The 20,795-nt window shown below is 52.2% G+C and overlaps 1 protein-coding gene across 2 annotated transcripts in view; it reads left to right on the forward strand.

Moving 5' to 3' along the window:
* Positions 1–15,917, forward strand: part of Sgsm2 (small G protein signaling modulator 2) — a 40,246-nt gene extending 24,329 nt beyond the window's left edge. The window contains exons 8-24 of one of the 2 annotated variants that reach the window (XM_070027482.1): positions 100–224; positions 627–694; positions 1,048–1,208; positions 1,348–1,474; positions 2,954–3,088; positions 6,927–7,080; positions 8,472–8,536; positions 8,629–8,774; positions 9,254–9,382; positions 9,575–9,757; positions 11,406–11,783; positions 12,042–12,166; positions 12,906–12,988; positions 13,090–13,199; positions 13,598–13,694; positions 14,071–14,238; positions 14,408–15,917. In XM_070027482.1, the coding sequence (XP_069883583.1) occupies positions 100–224; positions 627–694; positions 1,048–1,208; positions 1,348–1,474; positions 2,954–3,088; positions 6,927–7,080; positions 8,472–8,536; positions 8,629–8,774; positions 9,254–9,382; positions 9,575–9,757; positions 11,406–11,783; positions 12,042–12,166; positions 12,906–12,988; positions 13,090–13,199; positions 13,598–13,694; positions 14,071–14,238; positions 14,408–14,496 (2,343 nt within the window). In that variant the 3' untranslated portion in view covers positions 14,497–15,917. The remainder of the gene's footprint in view (positions 1–99; positions 225–626; positions 695–1,047; positions 1,209–1,347; positions 1,475–2,953; positions 3,089–6,926; positions 7,081–8,471; positions 8,537–8,628; positions 8,775–9,253; positions 9,383–9,574; positions 9,758–11,405; positions 11,784–12,041; positions 12,167–12,905; positions 12,989–13,089; positions 13,200–13,597; positions 13,695–14,070; positions 14,239–14,407) is intronic. The other variant, XM_070027483.1, reaches the window with a different exon arrangement.
* The last annotated feature ends 4,878 nt before the right edge of the window (positions 15,918–20,795 follow it).

Genomic DNA, 20,795 nt, shown 5'->3' on the forward strand with positions numbered 1-20,795 from the left:
GGCCTGGCCTGGCCTCCATCTTCTGCTTTTTTCCCTGGGCCATCCTGGGAGTCTCCCCATCACTCATCGTCTCTTTTTTCTGTTGCCTTTTCCCTGTAGAAGGAAGACATGGAGGCTGTCCCTGGTTACCTCTCCCTGCACCAGTCTGCAGAGAACTTAACTCTGAAATGGACCCCCAACCAGCTCATGAACGGGACTTTGGGGGACTCTGAGCTGGAAAAGAGGTGGGGGCTTTGGCACCCAGGCCTCAGGGAAATAAGGGGAGACTTGGTCACAGGGACGGCAAAGGAAAGACTCAATCTGCTCCAGGGAGGCAAGCCTCACTCCTTATCCCAATGCCAAGAATTACAGCGTGAAGCTGCCTGGAGGGATTCCCAAGTCCTCTAAGACTGAGGCTGGCCTGGCTGTGGAGAGTCATGCTCAAGCCAAGCTCTAAGCAGCTGAGACAGACAGGCTCTGTGCCAGAGGACAGCATGGGGCTCAGAGGGACAAGGCTGGCTGAAGTCATTACTCAGCTCTAGACCATCCTGTCTTCAGGAAAGTTTTAAGAGGTGCTAGGACTAGGTGACAAAGTAGGCAGATGGTGGGTCTTAGGACACAGTAACACCAGACTGGTTCCTTTTCAGTGTTTACTGGGACTATGCCCTGGTGGTACCCTTCAGTCAGATTGTCTGCATCCACTGTCATCAGCACAGTAAGTCTGTTTGTCCCTGGCAGAGGAGTGGGAGGGTAGACATTCTTCTCCCCATTGTGCACTGTGCATCAAGACTCTTTAGGTCTCTCCCACTGTCCCTATTAATTAGTCAATTTATTAATTGATTAATTCGTTCATTTTGTGGTGCTGGAGATTTTAATCCAGGGCCTTGTACATGTGTCCTACCACTGAGCCACATCTCCGGTCCTCCTGCTGTCCCTGTTAAAAAAGCCATTGGGCCAGCCTGGCTGTCCTAACCAGCCCGTGCAACCTAGCGGAGGAGTTGTGGTGATGGACAGGGAGGTCTCAGGTGGCCTCACTCAACCATGTTCATCCCCCCCCACCCCCCCCAGAGAGTGGTGGCACGCTCGTGCTGGTGAGCCAGGATGGCATCCAGAGGCCGCCACTGCACTTCCCACAGGGAGGACACCTGCTGTCCTTTCTGTCCTGTCTGGAGAATGGGCTGCTGCCTCGAGGACAGCTTGAGCCCCCGCTGTGGACCCAGCAGGGAAAGGTACCTCAGGGCAGGGGGGTTCTGGGTGCAGGGCTGGGTGAAGGAAGGTACCTCCCTTCCTTTCCCCACAGAGAGTTCTTAGGAGCTGCTTTGGGTGGGACTTTGCTCTGGGCAGGCTGACCACCCCCTCACTCTGCAGGGTAAGGTGTTCCCCAAGCTACGAAAACGCAGCAGCATACGATCCGTGGACATGGAAGACTTGGGCATGGGGCGGACCACAGACTACGTGTTCCGGATCATCTACCCTGGGCACAGGCATGAGCACAGTGAGTGTCCCAAACTTCCTCCATGGAGGATGAGAGAGCTGTTCAGGAGGTGGGGCAGCACCACATCATCCAAGAGGGTGGCAGATGGGGTCCCCTGGCCAGGCCAGATTAAGAAGTTCATCGCTCTGCCTCCCCATCGGACCTTTTACCTGTCCTCCTTTGGAAAGCCTGCCTCCCATCTGCTTAGTGGTCCTTCTTATCTCTTCACCCAGAATCTCTTGGTTCAGTAGACTCAGGCATCACTGTGTAAGATTCTTAGACATCTTTTCATGCCCCAGGGGGAAAAATGTAGAGGGACTAGAAATAGAGAGTAGCAAACCCTCAGTCCCTCGTTAGCCACCAGATGTCTGCCAGGCTCCCAGGAAGCAACCTGGGCAGGGGATTTGCACTTTTTGGATAGTGCAAATTGTTCACTGAGCCTTCCTCATGCAAGCTCCTGAGGAGACAAGGTTTGGCCTGAGCAGGAGTTGCATCTGGAGGGTGAGACTTGGATCTTACATATGGAGGGCTGGATCCCTGAAGGCACCGGGTTCTCATGCATCCTGCCTTGCGCTGGACACACACCTCCCAACCTGAAGGTCTGTTGATATGTTTGTAATAACACCAGAGTTCCCTTTCTAGTCAGAGTGCTGCTGCTACTCAGGGGTTTCTTTGAACTAGATTCAACGTTTCTTGAAGATAAAAGTGAGGGAATTTGCCATCCCAGAACACTTACTGCCAGCCAGACCACCTGCTCCCTACAGTTCCTAACAGGTGCCAGAAAATAGTCAACAAGTGTGTCTGGTTTGGCAGGCAGATGACCAAGCTGCAGACAAATCCTCCCAACAGTCTTGGAGGGCACAAGGTTTAGAGGATCCCTTGTTCCTCCCAGATGTACCTGACAAAGAGACATCTTAAGCCAGAATGGGTTTGCAAACCCAACCCTTAGTCTCAGGCTGACGCACAGTTTAGATTCTTTGGTCTCTGCTTCCCCCTCTTCAATCACTGACCTTTCCCTTTCTGGTCACTTCATTTTTAAGGACCGCTTCAATCTCGAGGGAAATCCTGAGTGCTTGATGCAGAAACTCAGCTGAGTGACTCAGGCTCCCTTAGGGTGGCTCTGGGGAAACCCAGAGAGGAGAAGGTTGAATTTATAGCCTCAAAAGAGAGATTTATCCCCAAAGTCTTCAGATTCAATGCAGCCTGACCATGCCAGGAGTTGGAGAATGATCAGAATTTGTAATCCTGCCCAGCTTTGGCCAGGGATGGTAAGCGCCTGAGCTGCTAACCTGCCCCATATAGTCCCTGTCTTTCACACACACAGACTCAGTTGCCTCTCTTCTGTTCTTCCTGGAGAGGATCCCTCCAAAGAGTAGCGCTCTGGGGCTCTCCCAGTCCCTCACCTTCTTCCATACTCATCTAGTAATCACCGGAAGGTTCCCAGACCCCCTTCACCAGGGTCCTCATGCCTCTGCCTCTCTCGCTATTTTCTTTGAGCAGTCACTATTAACTACCACCACCTAGCGGCCAGCCGCGCGGCCTCGGTGGACGATGATGAGGAAGAGGAGGATAAACTACACGCGATGCTCTCAATGATCTGCTCGCGGAACCTCACAGCTCCCAATCCGATGAAAGGTTTTTATCCCTCCCCACTCCCTGATTCACCTCATCCTCCACCCCACCCCCTGGGCCCACCTGCCACCCACCACAGGGGCTCAAACAGCAGTGTTGGCATTAGGGGACTCACACCTAGGGTGTTTTCCTTCTGTCAGGATACTGATCAGGGAGGGCAGAAGGAGTCTGGACAGGTGCTGCCCAGAAAAGGGGTCATTCACAGTAAGTGACACTGGCTATAAGGAGGGAGCTTCATGCTTCAAGGGAAGAAGAGCCACGGAGGGGAGCCAGTGATTATCTGATTGCCCCTCATGGGCCTCAGCCTTTTGTTCTTCTGGCCTTCATGCTGGAAATGCCAGGCAGTAGTCTCTTTCTTTCTCTCTGCTGATTTGGGAAGGCCAGTCCCAGCCACCCTCCTGTGCTTCTGACTTCTGACTTCACAGAAACAGGCCAGAGGTACTAGGCTCTTCTAGAGCAAGGGTAGAGGTTGGAGAGTTCAAGCAAGAGGCCACCTCAGGACTTAGTTTTTCCAGCATACCTAAGGGCTTTAGAAAGCAAGGCCTGGTGCTCTAGCATGAAACCTAGAAATATCTCTGTGGGCTGTCCAAAAAGGGACACAGCTTAGGGCATGTCAGCTGAATTTCTTTTCACAGATATGCCCCTGGCACACAGTATGGGCTACGTGATACTTTTTGTTTTTTGGAAGCTCAACATTCTCTCTGGCACCCGGTTCTGTGCCAAGGATACCACATCAGTGTGTTCCCATCTCATGGACCTCAGAATCTCTGACTATAGAGGTCCCCTTCATTGGAAATAGCACAGCAGTGTCCACAACTAGCAGTATTTCTCTATCCACCACCTGTTTATTTATTTTTGCACAGGTGTAGGTGGGTGGAAAGGCAGTCCTACTCTATGGAGATCCAGCAGCCTAGAATCCTTTGAGGACAAGGAAGGGACACATGAGGAAAGGCTGGTCAGCTGAAGCCTGCTCTCTTGGAAGTTAGGGAACTTCACCATCCCCATCTACTTCCATGACGGAATTAATTGTGTCTCCCATTTCCCCTGTCCCTGTAGAGGGAGCCTCAGAATCTGTAATACTCCTCTTATACGTCTGCAAAATTCTGCTAAGGAGTACTATTCCTTAGCCCAACTGCTTGACCACAAGTGATGAGCCTCTCTATCCCTGCCAGTCAGACCCATGACTTAGAACACACCCGCACCCCTCAGCCAACCCTGCTAGCTGCTCTTCTTCCTGCCACATGCCTGCCCTTAAGCCCACCCTCCCTCCCAGCCCTTCCAACATAAGTCCATAGGCCAGGCCTAGCTACAGACACCCTACTTCTCATTTTTACTGCCCGCACACATCCTGCCATCTGACTTGGACTAAGGATTGCTGCTTATTTGTAGGCTAAGCGAGCAGGGTAGGAAGATTAAGGTCTAAGGGGAAACAAGGAGCCCCTTCTTGACCCACAAATTGGCAAGCAGGCTGGAGGCTGAAGGGTTCCAGCAGAGCCCTTGTCTTAGCAGACTTGGCAATAGAAAGTCCTCTTGACTAGTCCTTCAAGATGAGCAGGACTGCCAAACCTTAAGTTCAGAGGCCTTAGGATTGGTCTGGGCATCCTCTTGCAGAACTCAGGTGCCAGATGAAGCCAGTATGCTTGGGGCCTCAATACTTGGAGAAGGGGGAGGGAGATAAGAACAGAATCCCTAGGTGGCTGGGGAGGGGGGCTAGGAATATAAGCCCCCACCTCCACTCCAGTCCATAATGACAACACTGATGAGTCCATTCTGCTGGCTGTTGCTTTTCAGGCCTGCAACATGCTTGACTTGTGCATGTGATTCAAGTGGCGGGGTGTCCAAATCTCCTCTCCTTCCCCCTCTCACCCCCCTTTTCCCGCTGCCTCCTCCACAGAGCAGAGATGCTGTTCACTCTAATTCTGCTCCAGGCCAGGCACCTTTCACTCGGAGTCTTAGGGGCTGTGGGGTTCACCCACCTAGATTGTTTGCTTTACACTTTCCTCATGCTCAGAGGAGAGAGTCAGAGTCAAAGCTGACCCAGCAGACCCTCCCTGTCCAGCCCGCTACCCCTCACCCAGTCATGCCAGCGCTCCAGCCATCTGTACTGGGTTAATTCAGACAGTGTTCAAGGCTGGCTGGTTCAGCTCCTTCCTGGAGAATTAAGGTGAAAAGCATTGACCCAGGAGATTTGCCTTGGTTGGGCCCTGCTTTCTGGGCATGAGCTTGTTTCCCTCTGTGCCCACCCTCTGCCCTCTGCACCTAATGTCCTCCCTGCCTGTTCGCCTGCTGCCTGCTGCCTGCCCAGTTGGGCCAGTTCCTATCCCAGGTCCTCCCAGAACTGGCCTCTCTTCTGCCTGCTGCAGAGGCATGAGCTGGGTTCCTGTCCCACCCCTCCTGCACTTGTCCCCTCCCTCTCTTCATAGCTTGCAACCCCTCACTCCCAGAGCCGCAGCCCCTCTGCCCCGTGTATGTTCCCTTAATTTGCCTCCTGGTGGAGCTGAAGGGCCAGATATATACATTTACATATACACATACACACACATATATATACATATAAATATACATATACATATGTATGTGTATACACACACACTCACACACACAATCCCAGCCATGGTGGTAGAAATAGGCAGCTCTTGAGGGGGCTGGAGGGGAATATGCTCAGCTCAGTCTTCTCCACCAAAGCACACCCAGAACTGGACTCAGGCTCTCAGAAAAACCAGGTTGAGGCCTGCCTCAGATCATGACAGACCAGAGCCTAGGCTGAGTCCAATTCACATTAGAATCACACATTAGAATCACTGCTAAAAAGTCTCAACCCACACGGTGCTCTCCTCATTCTGTCCTCTTCTCTGCTCTCTTCTCCCTCACATCTACAGTCTTCCCCTCCTAGTCTTTTCACTTCCTTCCCTCAGTGAGCTTCATCTCCATGGCCCCTGGAGTTGCCAGTGTGATTCCTGAGCAGCGCCCTGCCCTCCTCAGGCCCTGGAAAGTCCCCAGGGTCTTGATTCAGGTCCCATGCAGACCCAACAGAGCTGACTGAAAAGGTTCTTCCGCAGCAGTGTAGATATGTCTAAGGAGCCATCTTCTGAGGCTACACCTAGGCACATTTATCTGTGACTGGTGTTAAGCGGTGAGCCTGTGAGCCTAGTCACCACCTCTGCCCTTATATTGTCCCTGGTAGACCTGGGAATTTTGCCCTCCCTTCCAGCTCACTTGGGAGCTGCTATGCCAAGTATAGTCAGACTAGGCTGCAGGATGTCTGGACACAGCCATTGTCCACTAGATCTAGAACCCTTGGAAAAGCAAGGAAAGTGGGACTTGTGGCACTAGGGTCCTCTGAGAGCTTTGAGCAGTGGAGACTCCCTTAGAGAGAGGAGTTAGAGTTTGATGGGTTTCAAGCACCTTTCTGAGCATCTTAGAGTTTGCCTGAGCAAACCAAACTCAGCCCTTAAGGGCCAGGCTGCCTGGGAGCTTAGGCCTTTGCTGTTCCTTCTCTTTCCCTCCCTCCCTTCTAGAAAAGTGTTTGCTGATAGTGAGATCTCTATTACTAACAAATACTTTTCTAGAAGGTAAGTAGACACAACTCAGTCTAAGTACTCTGTTTTGTACTAAGACTTCTTACTGGCCTTTTTCAGACTTGTGAGAGCCTGGGAAGTGCCAGGTACCTTCTCTACCATTTTTAATCTCTGGGCTTTGAACTAGGCAGGTCCACACCCCTGTGGTTTTCAACTGATGATGACTTCATGCTGCAGCTCTGGGAACAGAAGTGGGCATGCTACAGGATTGCCTGAGCGAGGAGGCTTGACAAGCACTGACCATAGCCTTTTCCTGCCCTCAGATGCTGGCGACATGATTGAGATGCAGGGTTTTGGGCCTGGCCTGACAGCCTGGCACTTGGAGCCCTTGTGTGGCCAAGGCTCCTCCTGCCTCTCCTGTTCCTCCAGCAGCTCCCCATATGCAACCCCCAGCCACTGCAGCTGTGTCCCCGACCGGTGAGTAGGAAGAGCCTGGGATACCAGCCTCCCCTTAATGAGTCTATCCAGGTGTCCTTCTGTCTTTACAGTCTCTGTCACTTGCATGGCAGGCTGGCCTCTAGAATTGGACAGACCTGGATTCAAATTTTACTTATGTGACTTTGGCAAGCTTCTGAGTTTCTCAACTGTTTCCTCCCCTGTGAAGTGGGGGTGCTATCACTTACTGTCTCACACACTTGTAAAGACCACATGAAGGGGCTGGGAAGGTGGCTCAGGGGTAGAGCACTTGCCTTGCATGCATGAGGCCCTGGGTTCAATTCCTCAGCACCACATAAGCAAAAAGAAAAAAGCCGGAAGTGGCGCTGTGGCTCAAGTGGTAGAGTGCTAGCCTTGAGCTGAAGAGCTGAGGGACATCGCCCAGGCCCAGAGTTCAGGCCCCACAACTGGACCCCCAAAAAAAAAAAAAAAGACCACATGAAGCTGGGCACTGGTATCTCATGCCTGTAATCCTAGCTACTCAGGAAGCTGAGATCTGAGGATTGCAGTTCAAAACCAGCCTGGGCAGAAAAATCTGTGAGACTCTTATCTCCAATAAACCATTCAGAAAACCAGAAGTGGCACTGTGGCTCAAGTGGTAGAGTGCTAGCCTTGAGCTGAAGAGCTGAGGGACAGTGCCTAGACCCAGAGTTCAAGTCCCATGACCGACAAAAAAAAAAGTCAGAAGTTGGGCACTGGTGGCTCATGCCTGTAATCCTAGCTACTTAGGAAGGCAAGATCTGAGGATCACAGTTCAAAGTGAGCTCAGGCAGGAAAGTCTGTGAGACTCTTATCTCTAATAAACTACTCAGAAAAAGCCAGAAGTGGTTCTGTGGCTCAATGGATAGAGCACTAGCCTTTAACAACAACAACAACAACAAAAAGCTGAGGGACAGCACACAGGCCCTGAGTTCATACCTCAGAACTGGCTCAGAAAACAAAAAACAAACACAAAAACATGCCTAGAGCTGTGCCTGAACATTGTAAGTGCTCCCCCCTTCCCAGTGGACACAGAACCTGCTGTTGGGCGCCATATCTGAGAGCACTCAACACATCCCTCAACACCTGCCATGTGCAAGAGCAGTGTGTGGACAACCTTTGTGGGGGCCACTGGCTGGGTGCTGTCCTTCACCTGTCACTTTGTGTTTTACCTGTTACTCCTGGGGACCCTCAGGTAGCTTTCTCCAAGATTTACTAAAGCCAAGTTAGTTGCCCAGCATTGATATTGGGAGTGGCAGCAGTCATAAGGAGGGCGGAGGCAGGGAGGAGGAGCCCACTGGTCTGCTATTCCATCCACCTGCCTGCCTCTCAAGCCAGAATACGCTGCTGCTCATCATCGCCCATCACTAGGTCGCACTCCGTTGTTTCCATAGGTTGCCCCTGAGGCTACTGTGCGAGAGCATGAAGAGGCAGATCGTGTCCCGGGCCTTCTATGGCTGTGAGTGTGTGGTGAGGTGGGGATGAGGAGGGGAGAGGCTGGGAGTGGGAAGGAGGCACCAGCCATCAGGGTGTCCTGGTTGTCTACCACAGGGCTGGCCTACTGCCGCCACCTGTCCACGGTGCGGACCCACCTGTCAGCACTGGTGCATCACAACATCATCCCACCTGACCGGCCTCCTGGGGCCTCAGGAGGCCTCACCAAGGATGTGTGGAGCAAGTACCAGAAGGACAAAAAGGTACAAACTCTGGGGTTATGGGTGAAGGGCTGGAGTGGGCCCCATTGTGCACAGCTGCTTGCTCTGGGGGCAGCTTCCTGGAAGGAATGAGGATTACAGGTAGAACATGGCAGGGGGTGGGCTGACTTCCTAGAAGTGGCCTGAGTCCCCATAGAATCTCATACTGCTGGGTCTGTGGGTCTCCATGGGAAGGGTCTGGGCTGGGAACCTGTTCTGCTTCTTACCTTGCTCCAGTGACCTCAGGCAGCTCTTTGGCTCCCTCTGGGCTTCATTTCCTGCCCTGTGAGGAAGGAGGTAGGGCTGGATCTCATCTAGCTGAAGGGGGCACGAGAGGACTTGGCTCCCCCAAGCAGAGTTTGCCCAGGCTCCAGCAGAGGAGTCCCTGCCCCAGCCTGAGCCCTCCTTGAGCCGGGGCTTGGGCACCTGGGCTGGGGCTTGAGCATGGGAGCCACACAATCTTTACCCACTGGATCCCTCAGAACTACAAGGAGCTGGAGTTGCTGCGGCAGGTTTACTACGGAGGTGTGGAACACGAGATCCGAAAGGATGTCTGGCCCTTCCTGCTCAGCCACTACAAGTTTGGCATGAGCAAGAAGGAGATGGAGCAGGTAACAGAAACTTACACCTATGGGGTAAGGGAGATGGGAAACATGGCAGAGGAAGACAGCGCAGCCCCACAGCCCTCACCAGCAGCTTTGCTCTAGCCTTGAGATTCTGGGCCAGAGATCCAGTGTCTGCCAGCCCTGAAGAGGAGGCCTTGGGGTGCCCTCTGCCATGATCATGATGTGGTCCAAGCACAGGTGGACACAGCCGTGGCGGCAAGGTACCAGCAGGTGCTGGCGGAGTGGAAGGCTTGTGAGGTGGTGGTGAGGCAACGGGAGCGGGAGGCTCACCCAGCCATGCTCACCAAGTTCTCCTCGGGCAGCAGCATTGACAGCCACGTGCAGCGCCTCATCCACCGAGATTCGACCATCAGCAATGATGTGAGCCAGACAGGGGTGGGGGGATGGGGGGCGGTGGTGGCTAGGGGATAGGGGAGCCTGGGGTGGGGGGCGTGGGCCAGAAGTCTTTTATGCACTCACTGACAGTGGGACCCACAGCAGAAGGCTTAAGGTGTCTGTATCTAATTTTCTTCCACCAAAACAATGGGTTGCTGCCTATTTCTTGTCTAACACGATAATGATTTCCCCAGACTGGGAAGGATGAGCGATGTGTCTACCAATAACTTCCCATTTCCGGCCTCTGTTTCCCCATCTGCTCTCATGCTTCTCATCACAGAGGCTGCACCAAGGGTACCCAGTGCACTCTGTGCCCCTCTGGTATCCACTGACAGATCCTCCCTCCCTCACATCTGTAGCCTTGTGGAAGTGGCCAGGCAAAGCTAGTTCAGAGCATGGGTGGGAGTTCTTCCTTTCTTCCTGGCATCCTTCCTCCTGTGTTTAGACGGCAAGATCTACACCACAGTCTCTACACCCAATTAACATCAATAAGTTTCTCTCTCTCTCTGTCTCTCTCTCTCTCTCTGTCTCTCTTTCTCTCTCTCTCTCTCTGTTGGTCATGGGGCTTGAACTCTGGGCCTGGGTGCTGTCCCTCAGCTCTTCAGCTCAAGGTGAGCACTCTACCATTTGAGCCACAGCACCACTACCAGTTTTCTGGTGGTTAATGGGAGATAAGAGTCACATGGACTTTTCTGCCCAGGCTAGCTTTGAACCTCAATCCTCAGATCTTAGCTTCCTGAGTAGCTAGTAGGATTGCATGAGTGAGCCACCAGCACCCGGTGATGTTTCTTTTTTAGAATACCTTTATCAATTTATGTTTTTTGTTCAAAATTGTCTCTTGTTGCTTTACTAAACCCTTTCTAATAATAACAATAACAGAAAGCATATGTTGAAGCAAGACTTAAAAGAAATGTGGGCCGGGCGCTGGTGGCTCACGCCTGTAATCCTAGCTACTCAGGAGGCTGAGATCTGAGGATCGCGGTTCAAAGCCAGCCCGGGCAAGAGAGACCATGAGACTCCTATCTCCAATAAACCACCAGAAAACCGGAAGTGGCACCATAGCTCAAGTGGTAGAGTGCTCGCCTTGAGCTGAAGAGCTGAGGGACAGCACCCAGGCCCGGAGTTCAAGCCCCACGACCAACCAAAAAAAAAAAAAAAAAAAAAAAGAAATGTGGACTAGGTATGGAGGTACATGCCTGTAATCCCAACACACAGAAGGCAGAAGCAGGATGATCAAGGGTTCCAAGCCAGCCAAGGCCGTTAGCAAAATTCTAACTCAAACACAAAATTCAGCTATGTTCCAGTGACTTGTAACCTAGCTACTCAGGAAGATGAGATCTGAAGATGGATATTTGAAGCCAGCAAATCAAAGAGACTTATCTCCAATTAGCCAATAAAAGCCAGAAGTGGAGGTGTGGCCCAAGTGGTAGAGTGCCAGCCTTGAGTGAAAAAGCTAAGCAAGAATGTGAAGCTGAGAATTGGGGAGAAAGTGGGGAAAAGGGGAAAGAAAGGAGTGTGGGAAAAGAATTCTCTATCTGGGCTCCATTCTGATGCAGGGAGAGGGCTGGGGCTATAGAAAGGAAAGTCCTGGAGTGCTGTGAGGAGCCAACATGTGTGGATTCACTCTCACTAGGTATTCATCTCTGTGGATGATCTGGAGCCCCCAGGTCCCCAGGGCCCTGAAGATTCTAGACCAAAGCCTGAGCAGGAAGCAGGAGCTGGGACTCCAGGCACAGCAGCGGTGGAACAGCAGCAGTCTGTAGAGTTTGACTCTCCAGACTCAGGGCTGCCTTCCTCCCGAAATTACTCGGTGGCCTCCGGCATCCAATCTAGTCTGGATGAAGGCCAGAGCATGGGCTTTGAAGAGGATGGAGGTGGAGAAGGCTCTAACAGGCCAGCCCCTGCAGGCCACTCTTTCTCAGAGGAAGATCCCAGCCGGGAGAAGGCTCCCAGGGCCAGTCAGCTGGAGGCAGGGGAAGAGCTGGAGGCTGTGTGTGCCGCGTCCTACACTGTACGTGACCCCTCCCTGTGGCCCTTGGTACTGTTCCCAGTGTCTCCAGAGGTACTCTGGACATCCCAACACCTGGGGAGCAGCTGCCAGGGTGGTGGGGTGCTCAGCCTGTCCTGACATGGAGCCCTAAGCCCATCTCTTAGCATCCTCAGAGGACCCTCTTCTAAGAGTTCTGGCTTCCCTATTAGGCTTCTTTCTCCTGCCCCAACCTGGGAGAGGCTGTCCAGCCTCTCCCCTGAACACCATACACTCTTCCAGATAGAATTACTGGACACCGTGGCCTTAAATCTGCACCGCATAGACAAGGACGTACAGAGATGTGATCGTAACTACTGGTACTTCACTCCCTCCAACCTGGAGAGGCTCAGAGACATCATGTGCAGGTGCCATTGTGGGGCAGGCTCGGGGAGGGAGGCAGGGAGGCCCATGCTCAGGCTGCTACCAGTTTCTCTGTGAGAGATTAGGTCTGGCAGATGTCTTATTCCTCTCCCTCACACCCAATTCACCTGCTGCCCTCTCTCAAGAACAACTTCCCTATAGAGCACCCACCTAACCCTACATTCCCTCAGACCGCCCAGATCCCCACTTCAGCCATTCTTTTTTTTTTTTTTTTGGTCAGTTGTGGGTCTTGAACTCAGGGCCTAGGTGATGCCCCTGGCCTCTTTATGCTCAAAACTAGCATTCTACTACTTGAGCCACAGCCTACTTCCAGTTTTTGAATGGTTAATTGGAGATAAGAGTCTTACAGGGACTTTTCTGCCCAGGTTGGCTTTGAACCACCATCCTCAGATCTCAGCCTCCTGAGTAGCTAGGGTTATAGGCATGAGCCACCAGCACCTACTCTTCTACAGGAAGACTCTCTTGTTTTTGTTCCCCTGTTCTACACACCAAGCTGTGGTAGCCATTTCTTTCCCTGAGTCCCCAAATGCCTTGGGGAGCAGGGGCCATATATAGTCTCCCACTGTCTCCTGAAGTGAGGCTCACAGGAAGTGCTTTACAACTGCTGAAAGGCTGATTTGGAGGTAGCAGGCTATTGTAGAGGTCATGTGCCCAGATACCTCTGTGGCAAGGGAAGGCCAGAGCGCAGCCACGATGACGTAGAGACTATCCCTGGTGTTTCAGCTACGTGTGGGAGCATCTGGACGTGGGCTACGTGCAGGGCATGTGCGATCTGCTGGCACCTCTCCTGGTCATCCTCGACAATGGTGAGGGACACAGTTTGGGTAACAAACTGGAGAGGAAAGATGGCTAGGTTGGGAAGGGTGGAAACAGGAGCCCTGCCGGTCTCACTCTTGTCTCGCTGCAGATCAGCTAGCCTACAGCTGCTTCAGCCACCTCATGAAGAGGATGAGCCAGAACTTCCCCAACGGGGGTGCCATGGACACCCACTTTGCCAACATGCGGTCCCTCATCCAGGTGAGGTCTGAAACCACCTGGGGGCTCATAATGGTGGTGCTAGACTAGTCAGTCCATTCAGAGAGGTCACCGAGCGTGCTAGAGGGGGGTCTTCACACATCAGCTTAATTTCTCTCATTAAAACAACAACAGAAAACATGGTTGTCCATGTTACAAACAGAAGATATAAGTGTGCATGTGTGATTTTGCTGTGTATTCGAAGTTGGTGGTGAAATCTAACACTCACAAAGAAATAGAACTCCAAAGGAATACTGCCCAGAGAGACAGGAGGGAGGCGGCAGCAAGCCTCCACCCAAGGAGACCTTAGCTGGTAGGCACCGTACAGCATCCCTGTGCGTGGCAGCTGAGGGTGGCAGAGAGGCAGCCTTGGATCAGTCTCTTTCCTTTTCCCCTGTGAGATCCTGGACTCAGAGTTATTTGAGCTGATGCATCAGAACGGAGACTACACCCACTTCTACTTCTGTTACCGCTGGTTCCTGCTGGATTTTAAAAGAGGTAAGAAGTAGGTGGTGGGATCAGCAGACTAGGGCCACAGATGTGGGAGATCCCTCTTCCTCCCAGTCAGTAATCCCCTAACTGTACCTTGGTACCACATGGAGAGCTTTGAAGCACTGCGAATGCCCTGTGCTGGCTCACCCTCGGCCTCCCTTAGGTTGAAAAGCACATGGAACACCCAGGGCTGCAACCATCACCCAATAGGTGATGATCTTTGAGCCTTTTTCAAACTATGTGTCTCCCCTAAGCATTAAAAGTTGATTTCCCCAAGGAAGAAGTGCTATATGTGGGTGGCCAAGGGAGCCAGGGCAGCCTTATCACCAGGCCTGTGCTGGTGAGCCTGGCCTGGTGAGCGCCAGCCCCGTCCTGTCTGCAGAGCTGCTGTATGAGGACGTGTTTGCCGTGTGGGAGGTGATCTGGGCAGCCAGGCACATCTCGTCAGAGCACTTTGTCCTGTTTATCGCCCTGGCTCTGGTGGAGGCCTACCGAGAGATTATCCGAGACAACAACATGGACTTCACTGACATCATCAAGTTCTTCAATGGTATGAGCTGGACCAGCCAGCCAACTGTCCCCATCAGGGCCTGGGAAGAATTGGAGGGTTTTCAGGAATACCAGGGTCCCTTCCCCATAGGCAGGGTAGTCAGCCCCTGGGCCCCTCCCAGCCTATTGCCCTGTCTGTACCTGGCTACAGTTACCTATGTTTCTCTCAGAGCGGGCTGAGCGTCATGATGCCCAGGAGATCCTGCGGATTGCCCGAGACCTCGTCCACAAGGTGCAGATGCTCATAGAGAACAAGTGAGGGCTGTAGCTGGGGCAGCAGCGTGGACAGCCTAAACACCGGGCCCCTGAGTGCCAGCAGGCAAAGGCACAGGCAAACACAGCTTGGACTGTCCCAACTCCCCCAGCCACCCCTGCCAGCCTAGCTGTGTTCCTAACAAAGTGATGTGAGCCTGGGATCCGACTGTGGGCAGTGCTAGCCCCATAGGGCAAGTTGGGCCAGGATGCCTTCAGACCAGGGCTGGGACAGGAGGAGTTGGCCTCAGGGAGCAGCTGCCTTGGGGGACAACTATTCTGTTCTCTGAAAACAACTGGGAATAGCCCCACTGCCACCTGTAGCCTCAGCCTGGACTGTTCCCTAATACCTATCTCTAGCAGAGGTGGCAGGCTGGGGAGGCTCTAGCGGCATGAGCACCACCTACAGAAAGATGTGGGGGGCAAGGGGATCTGTGCTATATCTCTCCTGAGAGTCCCTTTGCAGTCCCAATGGGACAGTTACAACAGCTGTCCTTTCAGGCATGTGACCTAGGCCCTCCCCTGAGACTCCGGGCAGTCAGATGTGAGCCCAGGGAGAGCAACCCACCTCAGCAGCACTGCCACTGCCTCTGGCGACCTGAGGCGACCCCCTCCACTCCCCAGAACTGTACAGTGCACCCACATGTGTCTGTACAGTATAACCCTTGCCACCCTGTCCTCGCTTTATGCACCTAAGTACACCCCTAAGACTGTGCATAAATCCCATACTTGCCAGTTGGATGGTCTGGAAATGGAGTAGGAACACTTGCTCTCCAAGGTAGCCCAGAGAGATTCTGTAGGGATGCACTCCATTGCTTTGCCCCAGGCATGTGCTGAGTTCTTGGGGCTGAGGGATTCAGGGGTACTTGGGTTCCTCATTTGTCCCTGGGGAGAAGCAAAGCCAATTCTGCCTTCCACATGCATCTCAGGATGCCAAAAGACCCAGGGACCCAGAAACTCCTTTGGAGGAACTGTATTTTGTGGGTGTGTCAGAAAGGGCCCTACCCTTAACCTGAGGCCTTGGCATGTTGCTTGCTCTGTCAGCTCCATATCCCCTACCACCCAAACACATGCAAGCTAGGCCTGGCTCTGGGGCCTAGAGGCCACACTGGCTGGCTCCTGCTTGGCAGTCACCAAAGTCTGCAGACTTCCTCTATCTGAGAACCATGAGAAAGAGCCAGCAGCCCTCTGTACCCAGCATCCCCTGCCCACCCCTGCCCCTGGGCACTTCACAGCCTGTGCAGGGCCAGCCCACCCCACTGCCTGCCCCTGTTGTCCATGAGTCCTTGGCCTCCACCAAGCACGAATGGCCAGTGTGTGCCTGCCTTAGTGACTAAGTGGTTTTGTGAGGAGCAGAGTGTGTGTGTGTATTTGGCTCAGAAACTATACTCTTCAGTGTAACAGACCAATAAACAGCATTTGACAATGCTTGAGGCTCTGGAGGCTACTTCTGCAACTGACATTGTCTCAGAGTGACCGTGCATGGGGCCGGGGAGGTCTGTATTCTCCATAATTGAACAGTAAAGATGTCAGCCCCCAAAGTCAAGGATGGCACAAAGGGGATCAACATTTCCTAGATGGAAAATCTCCAGTCGTTAGCCTGGATGGAATAGTCCAGAAGTTGAGGGTGATGGCCAGACCTCAAATAGTCAGTACCCCAAAATCGTGGTTCTGTCTTAAGTTGACAGTGACCTCTATCCTGTGCATAAAGGACCTCAGTCACCCAACAAAATCTCTGTCTCTAAATGACACTTTCTGGGAACTAGGGACTACTCCCAACAGATTCAGCTGCAAGCCCAGCTCATGGCCCGAGCATGATGTTAAGATGGTATACATGCTGGGCACTGGTGGCTCACACCTGTAATCCTAACTATTCAGGAGGCTAAGATCTGAGGATCATGGTTCAAAGCCAGCCCAGACAGAAAAGTCTAGCCAAAACCAGAAGTGTAACTATGGTGCCAACCTTGACCTGAAAAAGCTATGGGAGAGCACCTAGGCCCTGAGTTCAAGCCCCAGCATTGCCCCCGCCCAAAAGAAAGCCCCCAGACCAAAAAAACAAAGACTACTGCCCTGAGCCACATAGGCAAAGAAACTAGTTGGTTCTCTGGCCTGGAAGAATCAGAATTCCTTCTGCTGTGACCACCTGGGGGAAAATCATCTCCATTGTTCCTACCCAGACCCTAGGTTGGGCTAGCACCATAAGGAATCTCCTAACCAAAATAATGGTCTGCAGGGGGCAGAGGCCAGTCTTCTGGCAAGACCAGGAAAGAGCACTAGAAACCATATCTCAGCAGACACTCCTCAGAAAGTGAATCCTCTCTCACAGAACAGAGATTAGTAAATGGAGGCAACTGGATTCTTACTTGGAATTTCTGTCCACAGGCTCTAGATACTCTAGAGATACAAGAAGGGTAGCTTGTCTACCTTCAGGAGCTATGGGTCATTTACAGAGCTGGGTGCATCTATATTCTCAGTGCTGGGCAGTCCTAGTGATGAGTGGGTGCTCACAAAGAGTGAACCCCAACCATAGTCCCCCACCTCTCTTTTGTTTTGTCAGTTGTGGGGCTTGAACTCTGGGCTTGGGTGCTGTCCCTCAGCTCTTCAGCTCAAGGCGAGCTCTCTACCACTTGAGCCACAGCGCCACCTCCAGTTTTCTAGTGGTTTATTGGAGATAAGAGTCTCATGGAAGCCAGGCACCGGTGGCTCACGCCTGTAATCCTAGCTACTCAGGAGGCTGAGATCTGAGGATTACGGTTCAAAGCCAGCCCTGGCAGGAAAGTCCGTGAGACTCTTATTTCCAATAAACCACTAGAAAATTGGAAGTGGTGCCGTGGCTCAAGCGGTAGAGTGCTTGCCTTGAGCTGAAGAGCACAGGGACAGCGCCCAAGCCCAGAGTTCAAGCCCCACGACCAACCAAAAAAAAAAATTAAAGAGTCTCACAGACTTTCCTGCCCAGGCTGGCTTTGTGATCCTTAGATCTCAGCCTCCTGAGCAGCTAGAATTACAGGTGTGAGCTACCGGTGCCCAGCACCATTGTCCTCTTGAGCTTTTCCTGAAGCTACCAGCAGAGGGAGCCCACATCTCACATGTGAAAGCTGATGAGATTGTGAGGCAGGGATGGACTTGGACTTGCTTGATGCTAACCTCCTTCAGTGGAAAAAAGACCTACAGGACATTGGTCACCGCTCCCTTCCTCAAGGCTAACCCCATATATCACAGTGTCAGTTCTGAGGAGCTGTCAGGTGCAGTGAAGGACAAGCTAGTCTGGTCTGAAGTTAGGTCCAGCTAGCTGTTCCCTGATCTCATTTTTCCCACCACTTACTCCGGAGACAGCCTGCCACAGGGCTAGATTGTTAAAATGCCACTGTGAAGACAAGTTCCTCCATACCTAGCTGGTAACATGACCTCTTGGCCTCTGACCTCCACCCTCTTATTCTTTTTCTCTTCCCTGAAAAGACTTGGTGGACCCCTAGGATGTCTTCTCATGACCCAAAGCCAAAATGGCCTTCTTGGGAAGCTGCTTACTGCTTATGCCACAGTCTTGGGGTGTGTTGCTACCAGGCTAGGTCAAGGGTGTCACATGCTAGAGGGAAGATTCTGTTCAGAGATCTGAATGTAGCTTGAAGGGCTCAGACAATTGTGCGACCATGTGACCTTAACAAATCACTTGGCCCCCTCAAACCTGTTTCCTTATCTGCTCGGCTGGGTTAGCTCTTTATTTCCTCCAATGGGATGTTTGTTAAAAAGAGTTGGAAGCTAGGCGCCGGTGGCTCACACCTGTAATCCTAGTTACTCAGGAGGCTGAAATCTGAGAATCGCGGTTCAAAGCCAGCCCGGGCAGGAAAGACCATGAGACTCCTATCTCCAATAAACCACCAGAAAACCGGAAGTGGCGCTGTAGCTCAAGTGGTAGAGCACTCGCCTTGAGCTGAAGAGCTGAGGGACAGCGCCCAGGCCCAGAGTTCAAGCCCCATGACCGACAAAAAAAAAAAAAAAAAAAAAAAAATGGTTGGAGGAAATATAAAACATTACATAGGCATAAGGATGACCAAAACTGCAGTCTAAATTTGAGTCATGTGATGACAACTGGGTCTTGATTTTAGGTGTGTGTGTGTGTGTGTGTTTGCCAGTCCTAGGGCTTGAACTCAGGTCCTGGGCACTCTCCCTGAGCTGCTTTTTTTTTTTTGGGGGGGGGTCCGGTCGTGGGGCCTGAACTCTGGGCCTGGGCGCTGGTCCCTCAGCTCTTCAGCTCAAGGCTAGTGCTTTACCACTTGAGCCACAGAGCCACTTTCAGTTTTTTTCTTTCTGCTTATGTGGTGCTGAGGAATCGAACCCAGGGCCTCATGCATGCAAGGCAAGCGCTCTACCACTGAGCCACCTTCCCCCCAGCCCTCCCTGAGCTACTTATGCTCAAGGCTAGCACCCTACCACTTGAGCCAGTGCCACTTCTGGCCCAGGGCTTTATGCATGCTAGGTAATCACTCTACTGCTAAGCCATATTCCTAGCCCTCAAACTGTTTTCTAAAATTGACCATTCCCCAAACAGCCCAGGGTATGGATGGACTCCCTATCCTTTCTACTGGGTATTGAACTTAGGACTGCTGGAGGATTGGGATGGAACCCTAGTTCAGAAGCACTTGTTAGGCAAGTATTCTACTCTCTGAACTGTTTTGTTTCCAACCATTCCAGTTGTTGTTTTTTTTGGCCAGTCCTGGGGCTTGAACTCAGAGCCTCGGCACTGTCTTTAAACTTCTTTTGTTATGGCTAGTGCTCTACCAATTGAGCCACACTGCTACTTCCAGCCTTTTCTGTTTATGTGGCACTGAGGAATTGAACTCAGAGTTTCATACATGCTGAGGAAGCACTCTACCACTGAGCCACATTCCCGGCTGGGTTTTGTGGGTTTTTCTTTGGGACAGTACTGGGATTTCAAATTCAATTCAGGGCTCCTTACTTGTTTGCTTGCTCTGCCTGGATGGTGCACTAGCGCTACCACTTGAACCACACCTCCAGCCCTCAGCATTGCCTGTTTTCAGACTTTTCTGCTCAGGCTGGCCTCAAATCAATATCCCCCAGATCTATCACCTGAGTTAGAATTACAGGTCTAAGCCACAGGCATCTGGCATTTTTGTGTTTTGAGACAGGGTTTTGTGACACAGCCCTTGCTGTCAGATTCTGCTGCCTCCACCTCCTTCTGCAATAAATTGACCCAGATGCTGCAGGCTGGCAGCTTTATCTCAGGTTTCAGTGCAGGTTTATTTCAGTTTTATATTTTATTCCAGGCAAGTGCTTATTACATGGATAGTATTCATGTCTCAATACCTAAAGTTTTGGAGCATGAACAGCCACTAGAATACAGTTCAATAGTAAAAATACAATATGTACAAAATTAGGGGTTTTGTAGTTTTGTTTTTTCCCACACAGCAGATGTATCCAAACACATAAAAATCTCTACAGTCTGGGGTCGCTACAGTTTGTATTTCAGGAAACGGAGACACAGTGACCGAGTCCTCACTGTAAACAAGGGCCACCTCTTTAGGGGTTGGGGGTGGGACCCTGGGATGGGGGGAGAAGCAGCTATTCCCAGAGAGCAGGGGCTATATGGTGACCCCCAACTACCCTCCAGGTGTTCCCTGCCCTTCTTTGGCCCCCAAGGAACCACTCCCCCCTTCTCCCCGAGGTAAAGACTCCCAGCCAGTGAGTCACTCCGAACATCAAGGGTAAAACACGCATGAGAGGTAAGATGTGTGTGTGTGTGTGTGTGTGTGTGTGTGTGTGTCCCAGGCTGGAAGGGCTAGGGAGGGAAGGGCTAGGTGGTCCCACAGGGTGAGGACAGATATGGTCCTAACAGCTTTCAGGGGGAAATGCCCAAGGAAGGGCCAGGAAGTGGCTGCCCGCTTGGGCACACAGCATCACAGCGTTCACAAACGACAAAAACAACAGCAACAACACCCATCATCACCAATCTGGACAGAGTCATTCGGCACTAGATCAAGACCCCCTACAAGGGGCTGGGAGGGGGAGGGCAGGTGGATGATGAGGTAATCTGCAGGCCTGAGGGCAACTGGCCAACAGGAGTTTGAACTCTAGAACTGGCCTCAGGACACAAAGAAAAGTGAATGGGGGTGGCAAGTCTGCCAAAGTGCTCCGTGCTGGCACCAAACCCTGCTCTTTCACTGTCACCAGAGTGTGGTTGTCTCCCCACCCCCCGGGTGTGGGTGGAATGGCTGCAGAAGCCAGCCAGCCTGTGGGGTAGATTGCCCTGCCACAGGCCTGAGTGGGGACCTCATCCTATTGTCACCCCCA

This window comes from Dipodomys merriami, unplaced genomic scaffold (genome assembly GCF_024711535.1).
Source record: "Dipodomys merriami isolate MVZ:Mamm:240054 unplaced genomic scaffold, mDipMer1.0.p SCAF_19, whole genome shotgun sequence".
Lineage (NCBI taxonomy): Eukaryota > Metazoa > Chordata > Mammalia > Rodentia > Heteromyidae > Dipodomys > Dipodomys merriami.